This window comes from Sinocyclocheilus grahami, unplaced genomic scaffold, assembly GCF_001515645.1.
Source record: "Sinocyclocheilus grahami isolate Dianchi unplaced genomic scaffold, SAMN03320097.WGS_v1.1 scaffold787.1, whole genome shotgun sequence".
NCBI classification, from domain to species: Eukaryota; Metazoa; Chordata; class Actinopteri; order Cypriniformes; family Cyprinidae; genus Sinocyclocheilus; species Sinocyclocheilus grahami.
This window is the reverse complement of record NW_015505966.1, coordinates 1091078-1103474: the sequence shown is the minus strand read 5'-3', so window position 1 is coordinate 1103474 and position 12397 is coordinate 1091078. Positions and strand designations below refer to the sequence as shown.

At 36.1% G+C, this 12397-nt stretch overlaps 1 protein-coding gene and 1 long non-coding RNA gene across 5 annotated transcripts in view; one reads left to right on the top strand and one right to left on the bottom strand.

Moving 5' to 3' along the window:
• The window catches only part of LOC107561696 (transmembrane protein 260-like), a 77778-nt gene extending 73127 nt beyond the window's left edge, over nucleotides 1-4651 (bottom strand). For all 3 annotated transcript variants that reach the window (XR_001605890.1, XR_001605889.1, XM_016246171.1), the window contains exons 1-2: nucleotides 4248-4651; nucleotides 284-315 (exon numbers count right to left, since the gene is read on the bottom strand). Coding sequence is in view for 1 of the 3 variants with exons in the window: in XM_016246171.1 (XP_016101657.1) it covers nucleotides 284-315; nucleotides 4248-4353 (138 nt within the window). In the remaining 2 variants the exon portion in view is untranslated. The remainder of the gene's footprint in view (nucleotides 1-283; nucleotides 316-4247) is intronic.
• Nucleotides 4304-7904, top strand: LOC107561699 (uncharacterized). Of its 2 annotated transcripts, XR_001605892.1 has the most exons (3): nucleotides 4315-4377; nucleotides 5703-5848; nucleotides 7596-7904. It is a non-coding gene; the product is annotated as an uncharacterized lncRNA (long non-coding RNA). The 2 variants fall into 2 exon arrangements; XR_001605891.1 differs by lacking the exon at nucleotides 5703-5848 and having other exon boundaries at nucleotides 4304-4377.
• The last annotated feature ends 4493 nt before the right edge of the window (nucleotides 7905-12397 follow it).

The following is a 12397-nucleotide window of genomic DNA, read 5'->3' as shown; positions in this document are numbered from 1 at the left end:
AATATAATAAGCCTTATACCGTACATAAGGCGAAGCTTACAAAAGCCATTGCCTAACCATTCAGTCTAATTGGATTTGAAGAACAGGGTTGCAAATTATAGCATTCTCTATTCCTAACTTAGTCAAAAAAGAAGTGCATAGAAAAGAGGAGAGGATTAAAAAAAAACCTGTGGCCTGAAAAGTAAATTAATCATCTTTCTTCTCCCCCCATACTTAATTAAAATTCCTTAATGCTTATAAGAGTTAATGAGTGGATTGATTAAACAATGCAGCTAATGCTTACCCCCAGCTCACAAGCAGCAGTGATCAGCTCTCCTGTGGTAGAAAAACAGAGAGGGAAATTAATGTAAACCCAATAATTATTATTAAGAGACAAGTCCGCTCCTGAAAGTTTTCCCAAATCAAATACTTGCACTGGGTTTTGCATTAATTTGCTCGGATCAAAACCTGCAAAATCTTCCCAGTGTGACATTTCCTAAGTGACACGCTCATTCTCTTCCATCGCACACAGCTCCCCTGATCCCTGAGCAGACAGATGCACACATACACAGGCAAATCTATTCACTCTTCCCATACTCTAGGTGCATGCGCAGAGCCCCATCCGTCGCTGTATACCGTACACGGGCATAAATGCCTGCGAGTCCCTCTATGCCGAGCCACATGCATACAAAAATGATCCCTCTGTAATGCAGTGACTATGATCTTTTTAAGAACCTTAGTGTTTCCTCTCATGAAATGATTCACACATATCTAGGCCTGTAAACCATAACCCCTTTATAAATCATTAATTCAGGGTTCCCACATTTTTTGACCAATCGATTTCCATTACTTTTTCAGGCGTTAATGATTACTGGACAGAGTTTGTTCAGTGTATTTCCATTGGTATGTAACATGAATTAATAGTTTTGCATATTATACTTATTAAATGTCTCCATTAAAGGGGTCATATGATGCGATTTCAAGTTTTCCTTTCTCTTTGGAGTGTTACAAGCTCTTGGTGCATAAAGAAGATCTGTAAAGTTGCAAAGACTAAAGTCTCAAATCCAGAGAGATACTCTTTATAAAAGTTAAGAGTCAACCACACCTACCTAAAATGCCTCATTCTAACACGCCCCCACATATCTACATCACTATGTGGAAATATTAGCATAATGCTGCCCAAATGTGGACGCAAAGAAAGAAGGCGTGGTTTCAGGAACAGCAGTTGTGTGTGTGTGAGTGTGTGAGGGGAACAGGGTCAGAAATCCTAGCACGTCAGTTGTCTTAACCGTGGCTTGTGTACGGCATCATCACTGTGTCTGTCACGCGACTCTGTTGCCCTTTCGGGCTTGAACTGATGGTAAAACTACTGGCTGATTTTTTTATTTTCTCTCTGTAAGCCCCAAACAGCTTCTTGCAGCCCCCCATCCCACTAAAAGCCTCCAAAAGCCACCCTGCCCGTGCACATGCTCCTAGAAGAAATTTATATTTGTTTCCCCATTATTGAATATGGTTGTTTATGTACAAAGGTGTTCCATTGTGCACGAATGCGTCTATGGGTCAATAAGAGTACAAAATAAAGAAAAGCAAAAATCTTATAAAAATCTAGTTTAAAACAAATGCCAAGTTCTTACAAATGTAATTTGTTGGTTTCACGTGGTTATTAAAATGTTTTATACCTTTAAAACTAATAATAATCTAATAAGTCATTCAGTGGAACTATCAAGTAAAAAGTAGTGATGTTTTCCTTACAACTTGAATACACGTGATGTAAGTATACACACATTAAAGGCACGATATGTAATTTTCGCCGCTAGAGGGCGCGTATTCAAAACAAACAAAGAAGCAAAGGTGTATTTACATGACGCCGTGACTGGGTGTGGAATCATGGGAGTTGTCGTCTTCATCCCCACAGCCGACGCAATCTGACGGGACTCGGGCAGAAATCATGTTCATGGATGAGCTAATGTATCCATCGTGGCCACTGGATATTTTATTTGGATATTTTGCATATTATGCCTTTAATCATTATTTTTAAAGGGGTCATATGATGCTATTTTAAAGACCATTATTTTGTGTATTTGGTATAACAGAATATGTTGACATGCTTTAATGTTCAAAAAACACATTATTTTTCAAACACTACATTATTGTAGGTCCTTCAACAAAGCCCCCTCCTTTGACAAGCGCAGTCTGCTCTGATTGGCCAGCTGACCCAGTGCATTGTGATTGGCCGAACACCAAAAGCACGCGTCGGAAATGTAACGCCACTTACCATAATTGCGAGCTTCAGCTTTCAAAGTAAATATCAAGACAGTTAATAATGTCCTTAGTTTTACCATCAGTTCAAGCCCGAAAGGGCAACAGAGTCGCGTGACAGACACAGTGATGATGCAGTACACAAGCCACGGTTAAGACAGCTGACGTGCTATGATTTCTGACAGACAGTTCACTCTGCTGTGATGTGACCCTCTTCCCCTCACACACACACACACACTCACACACACACACGACACATTACTCTGCGCTGCGCAAAACTCCGCATTTGAACAGTCAATAGCAAATACTTAAACTAATAACAAAACATACTTACAGTCGCTGATTCAGAAGCGCCAGATTGTCATAAAAAAGTTGGAATTGACCCTTTTTTTTTTTTTTTAAGAAATAGCCTTTGTGCACAGCCAGCCTTGTACTCTTCTAGGTTCAAAAAACTGTCATCCATAAAATGCGTTGCACAAATTCAAACATCTGGGTTGTGCTGTTCTGTTGTAAATAAATCTTAACCAATGATTCCTAATTGCATCTACTTCCGGAAGGCCAAATAAAGTGCTTTTGCTTTAGACATGTGGGGGCGTGTTAGAACGAGCCGTTTTAGGGGGGCGTGGCTGACTCTTAACTTTTATAAAGAATATCTCTTTGGATTTGAGACTTTAGTCTTTGCAACTTTACAGATCTTCTTTATGCACCAAGAGCTTGTAACACTCCAAAGAGAAAGGACAAATTGAAATCGCATCATATGACCCCTTTAAACAATATTATATGTGTATAATTTTTTAAGGGAAAAAAATATTTTTAATAAATATAATAAATAAATTATTTTTAGGGAGCCACAGCACATTTTACCAACCTGAACCTGAAATTTACACAAACATGATCTGGTCTGCAGGCATACTTGTTATTCTATCATTTACCGTTTTATGTTTTGTTTGACATGTTTCTGCATTTTGATTGCAGCACATGATTGTGTTGGTCATACCACATGACCTCGGGACAAAAGGTTATTCACATATTAATTCAGTTATGCATTTATAATAGAAATATTAGTCAAATATGAACCTTCTAATCAAAAATTGCACATTTTGCATTTTCTTCATTATTATAGCCTAATAGGACAGTTGTGTCCCCTTTATTTTCTTTTACTTAATTTTGCCAAAAATAAAAAAAACAGTAGAAGTGTTAATAGCATTGCTCATAACCAATCAAAAGCATTAAATAACTGTTCCTTCTGGAAATCACACGGGAGGATAAAGGACTAACATAACGGGGGAAATGAAATCTTAGTATAACAATCACAAACTGGCTAAATGGTAAAAAGCTGCCTAAACAAATTCAATTCTTTCATAAATCTCACATGAATACAGACCGCTGCATGCTTTGAGCAATTCTGCAGTGCAAGAATATCATCATGTACAGTATTTCTCTCTCACTCTCTCCTGATTAATCCTCTGCCCTCATTCCAGAGGGATTCCTTTTGCTGTTCTCCTGACAGCTTTGAGAGGGACAGACACACTTTTAGTCTGACCCAGCAGTAAATAACCTTCCCATTTGTTCACACAGACCATCATAAGCAATGTCTGCAGAGGATAATTCCAAAATATGGCACACAAAAAAAAATGCATCTGTAAAGACATTCTCAAAAACAACTTTTCTGGGTCATTTTTGCTAGACATTTTACAACCAGAAAATGCCCAACATAACAGAAGTGTAGCTTATGCTATCCTTCTTTAAAATAAACATCACTTGGTGTAATATTTCGTTACATAATGTTGTGATATTCATATATTTTAATTTTTAGGTGTGGCTTCCAAATCATTTTTGGGTGTTGGGTTTAGGCAGGTGTTTAGACAGATGAATAATCATCTCACTAGGTCTCATGCAGCTCATGTTTGCAGAAGCTTCGCGTCATGTATGTGATATTACAATATGCTGTTCTGTGATAGGCTGCATGTGATAGCAACACAAACACACGTGACTGACTGCAGTCCTACCTGAGTCTCCACCGAGCACAGCGCGCGGAGCAGAGGCAGCATACACCGCTAAAACACACGCGGCTGTCGCTCCCGTCAGCGTCCACGACAGCTTGTCCGACGACATTTCAGCCGTCTTCTAAATATTGAAGTTAGTGTTAGTTATTTGACATTTTATGCATGTTACACGTTTGTTCGACGTGTCTCGAGACCCATTCGGTTTCGCGCGTCTAGTCTAGCAAACGGCGCGTACTCAAAATATCCCGGTTAATTCATGTTTATTCACGGACCCGCACCAATAACGGAAGCTGTATTACCGAAGTAAGGTTTTAAAATAACAACGTTATCGTTTAAGCTAGCCGCTATCCTTGTGCCAGCAATTGTATGGGCTGCATTGCCTCGAGGACGATCAAATGGTCTTTTTGGGATAGTGCTGGATTTCACTTCCTGGTTGGGCGGGGTTTGTTGGAAAAAAAAATTACCATAGTAACCGTAGTTTCCTGCAAAGTTACTGCAGTTCTTTTGTATACCTGCAAAATCATAATAAATAAATATAGGATCTCTATTAAACACTGTATACGCTTTCAAATACCTCTTCATTTGGTTTAATCTCTTCTCTCGTTCTGAGGACGATGCTTGACTAATGTAGTAACTATATACTATGCTTATCATGTTTTGTTTCTTTATTTATTTTTTTTCATCCTAACCATATTTCTTGTTGTTCTAGAGGTAGGACAGTTTTTTTAGGCTTTAATGCCAGCATGATCCAGTGTAAACTCAGTGCCTACTATTATGATTAATGATTGCTTTACTATAAGTGTTACTATTACAATCATCCAAATGAATATTCTAAAAACGTCACAAATATTCTTTTATTATAGTTGAACAATAACAGTAACTGCAGCTGGCAACTTGTGTAACTTGAAAAGTATCTTCGCCTAAAGAAAATCCAACAGAAAAACATTGGAAAAAAACTTAAAATAGATCAAACTTGAAATTAGACTAGGACCGTAAACTTCAATCCATTATTTGTATTTATTTCAAATTGAATATGTCATCTGCCCTGCTCTTTTAATTACCTTTAATTATCATTTTCTGTTTATTTTCCTGAGTGTGTGTGTGTGTGTGCATGTTTATGTGGTTTATGAGAACGCAAATGTGTATAATAACATGGGTATGACATAGGTATTACAACGAGAAGGTGATTTATGAGGACATTTTCAGTGTCCCCGTAATTCAAAAGGCTTATAAATAATTCAGAATGAGTTTTTTTGAAAATCTAAAAATGCAGAAAGTCTCCTGTGAGGGGTAGGTTTAGGGGTAGGGTTGGTGTAGGGCAATAGAAAATATGGTTTGTACAGTATAAAAACCATTACGCCTATGGAGAGTCCCAATAAACCATAAAAACAAACCTGTATGTGTGTGAGACACATTCAATCAGGCTAAAATTATTTGTTTGATCATTTTTACAATTAGCGTAATGAGTAGCAGTAAAATTCCTTCTGGTGGCAGAAGATGCGAGATGTGGATGTAGTACGAGACCCCTCAGTGCCTGACGAGTGGAAAGGTTACCCTCATAAAAATGTCATGCCAGACTGATCATTAATCCTCCACTATCTAAAGTGAGTCTGATCCTTGACTAAATTGAGAGCTCTGAGAGGCAGAGATGTGTCAGCACCTTTGACTTTATAATCCTCCACGCTCCCCCCTTACTACGGTCCCTCCTGTCTAATCACTGATTCAACCACCTCCCTGACACACACACGCACTGTCTGCCCTGCTCTAACACATACACAAGCCTGTTTCTTTAAAGCAAAATATATAAATATCTCTTTAGAAACATTTTAAATTGCTTCTAGGTAGTGCTGGGCGGTATGACCAAAAATGTATATCACGGTATTTTTCAAAATTATACCGGTTTCAGGGTACATGACGGTATTTTTTTTCCATGCATGACTGGGTGTTAACCATATTTTCTACTGATTGAGAGGAAATACTGCAGTATATTGACTTAGAATGCTCTATTTTACTGTCATGATGAGTGAATATTGTCAAAAAATACCACACTAAATAGTGACTAAACATGACCCCTTTTAATACTTGTTAAACAGGAGTCACTCATTTATAATCGTGGCATCGTCTGATAAAATCAACATGCATCTACACTAAAGAGCGGCTATGCGGTTGTTTTGGTTATATTACTTTTTTGTCTCATGCAGCGCACTGCCTGCGTCTGAGTAATAAACTAAAAAAATAACATACAAAAAAGTGCATGTGATATTAACAGACGAACTACGCTCATAGGACAATATGTGTAATAAAAGCGAAATCCTAATATAGAAATGTTCCTAAATAATACATACCCCCATCATCTTAAACCAATATAAAACAGCAGACTTTAACTAAGGTATATAGTTTTCTCTCTAAGCCACAAAGAGTGAAATAACATGCACACAATTCAATTTACATTACATTTTTTTGCAATATGGCTCCAAATAAAAGGGAGGAACGTTGATGCCAGTTACATAAGCAGTAAAAAAAGATACCAGCCATTTGCGGTGCTAAACATATGACTTCAAATGTAAATATTAAGGATAAAAACAAAGAGTCAATTAGAGTGCAGTATTCATACAATTCAAATGCAAAGGATGTGAGAATTATTCATTTGGGTTGAAATATTAAAGGAGAAGGCTTAGTTTGTTTGTTTTTCTTTGACAGGATAATCTGGGTAATTCTTGGTGCGTCTTAATTCTGCATCAAGGCAAATCTGCAGTTCTGAAAGTTCATGGGTTTGTTTTACCATTTATGTGCAAGTATGAATAATTAAGGATAAAGATACGAAGAATACCCGAAATGTAATAAACTAGAAAAAAAATATATATATACAGTGGGGAAAAAAAGTATTTAGTCAGCCACCAATTGTGCAAGTTCTCCCACTTAAAAAGATGAGAGAGGCCTGTAATTTTCATCATAGGTATACCTCAACTATGAGAGACAAAATGAGGGGAAAAAATCCAGAACATCACATTGTAGGATTTTTAAATAATTTATTTGCAAATTATGGTGGAAAATAAGTATTTGGTCAATAACAAAATTTCATCTCAATACCTAAATTAAATTTTTTTGTATTTTTGGGGTATTCTTCGTATCTTTATCCTTAATTATTCATACTTGCACATAAATGGTAAAACAAACCCCTGAACTTTCAGAACTGCAGATTTGCCTTGATGCAGAATTAAGTATATAAAATATACTTTTATTTATATATATATATATATACTGTGTGTGTGTGAGATTTTATATCTATATAAAAAATGATTTTTTTTTTACCTTAAAAACACAAGTATTTACTCTATACTTTTTTTTTAGGGAGATGCCTGCTGACTACAGCCAGTGCAGAGAAGAGAGCAGAAAACCACAGTATTTTAAGAGCAAAGCCATCATGGTAACACTTCACATATTGACATCTGCACATAAATTCAATCACTCAGTGCATCAGTGAAAACTGGATTAGGTTTTCCTAAATCGCAGATAAATCCGCCACTCGTTGCAATATGGTTCAGCTCCAGCCTGTTGCTTACTATCTGCTTACTTACTGTACACTGACAGTCTGTTTTAATCTAAACCCAAGAGCCTAGCAAACAAGTGGATTTTCAATAAAGCCCTTTAAAATCTGTAGAGAAAAATCCCATGATCCTCTGTGTTAGCTACACAAATATGCACAGCAATGAAAGGATTCGGTCTGAAACAGATTAATTGCAGTGGTAAATGCAATGCGTCTCTCATGTAGTGTGTACTATGTATTACTGCACGCTATTTTATTCATATACAGCTCTATCAGACTAGATTTTCACAATCTCTGAGACAAGCATGTAGTGATATTGGGATCTTGGTTTCTTGAAAACCAACACGAAACAAAAAGGCGATTTCGCCTTGCGCACATCAACCGACAATTCAAGGGGCATTTAGGCCACCTTTGTATTCTGTTTACCTCCTTGTGGTTTACAAAGCACTCCAATTAAAATCCCCAGAGATTAGGGCAATTGCGATTAATATTCGTTGGTGGGGCCTGGAGTATGAGATGCAACGAAAGCAAGGGCTGCTTGGAATTGCCTAGAGCAGAACACCTAATGGCGGCTAATTAAAATAAGAGGATTCAATTTGGCCAAAGCAACAGGAACCTAAAGATAATGCATGTATCTAAAATTGCAGAAGATGGCACACTCTTGATTCTGCTTCTATCATGTTTGTTATGGCATTTTCGCAAATGACTTGCAGCCAATTGCAATAAACACTATAGGGGGGGGGGGACTTTTTAAAAGTTTTTTTTTTTTTTTACTTAATTGAGAAAGTTTGGGTATTAAAATAAAAGTCTATTGTAAAGACTAAACAACATTTTTGAGAATATATCAAATTTAAAGATTTTTGATTTATTTAATTTTTTTAATGATTTTAATTATTGTTAGTTAATGCTTGTACAGAATCTAGGTTAATGCTAATTATGACATCTACTACTACACTTTAACATTAAGTTGCATAAATTATAAACAAAAAGAACGAATCGGGATTTATGTTTAAAAGATTTCTGTTTCAAATAAATGCTGTTCAAAGAAATGTATCAAAGAATCCTTTAAAAATGTCTATCACAGTTTCCCCCCCAAAATTAAGCAGCACAACTGTTTTCAACATTGATAATAATCAGAAATGTTTCAAATCAGTATATTAGAATGATTTCTGAAGGATCATGTGACAATGAAGACTGGAGTAATGATGCTGAAAAATCAGCTTTGCATCACAGGAATAATATATATATTTTTTAATGGATTAAAATAGAAAAGCTATTTTAAATTCCAATATTTCACAATATTACTGTTTTTACTATATTTTGAAGAAATAAATGCAGCCTTGGTGAGCAGAAGAGACTTCTTTCAAAAAGATGAAAAACTCAAACTTTTGAATGGTAGTATATATTGAACAATAGTACTAACATTCATCGGGATTAATAACTGCTGTATAAAAAAAATTGTTTTTAGTGCATGATTCCTAATATATTAACTAATATTAATACGTTTTAACAAATTTTGACATAATGGAACCCAACCGAAGAGTTGACCGAACTAAATGAAGTGGTTTTGACTTCAAGAAAAGAATGAAACACCAGAAAGGTTTGAGCTGTGTTACAGAGACGCATAGCGGAGAGACTGCCAGGTTGAAGGAGAGAGTGTGTGTGTGTGTGTGTGTGTGTGTGTGTGTGTGTGTGCCAGGTTGAAGGAGAGAGTGTGTGTGTGTGTGTGTGTGTGTGTGTGTGTGAGAGACTGAAGATGTGCACGAGGGAGAGTGAGACAGCACATGACAGCATGGGCTCGATGTGGGAGCAATCCAGTTACTTAAACTGATCAAGATTTAATTAACACAACGCTCGGCAATTACTCCGTAATTAAAGTCATTTGTCCTCTTGTGGAGCTGAGAGTGCCACTGCTGCCATAGAGCTGCAAATTAGAGAGGGGAAGCGAGGAGGGGGATGATGAGGGGCTCGATGCTGCTGATGTGTTTGTGTATTAGCCCTAGCCCAATAAATACACTGCCATTCTGACTAACTGCTTGTTTTATCATTGGAAAAGAAGGAAAGAAACTGTATAAATATATGTCCATTCAAAGCAATTTGCCCAAATTTGAGTTGATATTGTTGAGATAAAATTGAAAATATGCTTGGTCAGTATATTATTAAGGATATCAGGGGCTGTTCCTGTATATAAAATATTGGTAACACTTTAGTTTTGGGACCAATTCTCACTGTTAGTTGCTTATTAGCAGGCATATTAGTAAAAGTGAAAGTGAAGTGACATGGCCAAGTATGGTGACCCATACTTGGCCATTAGTGCTCTGCATTTATCCCATCCAAAGTGCACACACACAGCAGTGAACACACACCCGGAGCAGTGAGCAGCCCGGGGAGCAGTTGGGGGTTCGGTGCCTTGCTCAATCCCTGCCGGTACAAGACTCGAACCTGCAACCTTTGGGTTACAAGGCCGACTCTCTAACCATTAGGCCACGACTTCCCTCACTAGCATATTGGCTTAAAGTCTATGTAAAAAAATTCCCTAAACTTAACAACTACCCTACTAACTATTAATAAGCAGCGAGTTTATTGAGGCAAAAGTCATAGTTAATAGTTAGTTAATAGTAAGAATCGGTCCCTAAACTAAAGTGTGACCAAAATACTTTTCACAACTCTGTTGCGCAATTAATTAAGTGTGTTCCATTTGAATCATATTTTATAAATGTATGAAGGAGAATGGGGCTTGTCACAAAAATTTCAATGCAATTTGTAACTGATTTATGTTTTGGCAAATTGGTGGCCAATTCATAAAATCTAATTTGTGCCTGGACCTTCATGGTTTTGTTTTTCACACGTTCTCATACGAATCACATCACACAAATCCATAAGAAATCACCAACTTAAAAAACAAATAAAGCATGCATCTCATGAGATTTCTATTGTTATTGCCTAAAAGATACAGTTTAACACAAGTTGACCTTATAGTGTGGCATAATGGCAAGCTCTATGGGGTAAGTTGTCAAAAAAGGGAACCTTTTTTTTAATTGACAGTGATTTGAAAAGTTTATATATATATTTTTTTTCTTTGCTTTGCTTTGCTTTTTAGTTATTAATATAAGTAATTATATATAAATAAATAAATATATATATTTTTTCTTTGCTTTTTAGTTATTAATATAAGTAATTATATATAAATAAATATATATATTTTTCTTTGCTTTTTAGTTATTAATATAAGTAATTATATATAAATAAATATATATATTTTTCTTTGCTTTTTAGTTATTAATATAAGTAATTATATATAAATAAATAAATATATATATTTTTTCTTTGCTTTTTAGTTATTAATATAAGTAATTATATATAAATAAATAAATAAATATATTTTTTCTTTGCTTTTTAGTTATTAATATAAGTAATTATATATATATATATATATATATTAATAACTAAAAAGCAAAGACAAAATAAAAGGAAAATAAAAAAGTAAAAACCCTTTGTCCACAATATAATTGTTTTTAAAATGGCAGTTGCTGTTTATTGTCTTTTCAGCCAAATTTAATCTCTAAAGCAATTAAGAAACACAAAACAAATCAGTTTTTATTATTATTATTAATTAATTAATTAAAATTACAGCATAAAACATAGGGCCTATGATAACTTGACCTAAAAATCTTTTTGGTTAAATCTACATTCATCTAAAGTAGTTGATCCTTACCCTTTACCCTATATCTATCTATATATATATATATTGAAAGGTTCAAATAAATTAAAAAAAAATATGAAAATAAGTTTTCTATTAGGTGTTTGTAAACAACATAGGCCTAATAATAACAGATAATTGAGAAGCCAAGCATTTCTGCAACTGGATTTTTGACTCGCTTACAGCTAATGTGACAACCAGCCCCGGCCTCACCTTCAGTGCAGATGTTTTTTCTCAGGTCACCTGGAACAGCTCATATGACAGATGAAGAATGTTACTGTGTGCAGCCCTTTAATCTGACGGCACGTTTACTATAAAAGGGGTTTTACTGAAACAATCTATGACGACAACTGAAGCCAACTGAGACCGCTGTGCCGTTGTTTTGCACTGAGGCAAAGATTACGCGTTAAAGAGACATTTCAAAGCCAACCATTCAAAGTCAACCATTCTCAGAGGTGAGGACACTGAACGCGGACCTCTCCACTCCAACGTTTTCAGACAGTAGCCACGAGCGCAGCTCCACTTACAAGCCGTAGATAATTAATGGGACATTTTCAGCGACAAACAGTGACTAATTGCACTAGACAGAAATAGCTAGGAATTAATAACATGCATCCAACACTTGCCACGATCCCCTACCGCTTCAATTTGCCGGGAGATTAAAAACGACTGCCAAGTTTACTAAATTAGAAGCGCGGGGGAAACAAACGCACGCGCGTGTAGCATTACTATCTCTTATTTACAGACGATGATCTGCATATCATCTCACGGGGTCTCACGCTGGGGGGAGAGAGGTAAATATCAAGTTCACCAACCCCGCCGAATGTAGGTGTCCTATTGATATTTTGGCGTCCAGCCTCCGGCCACCTGTGGCACTTCTGGCCTTGCCAGTTCACCTGGTCGAGG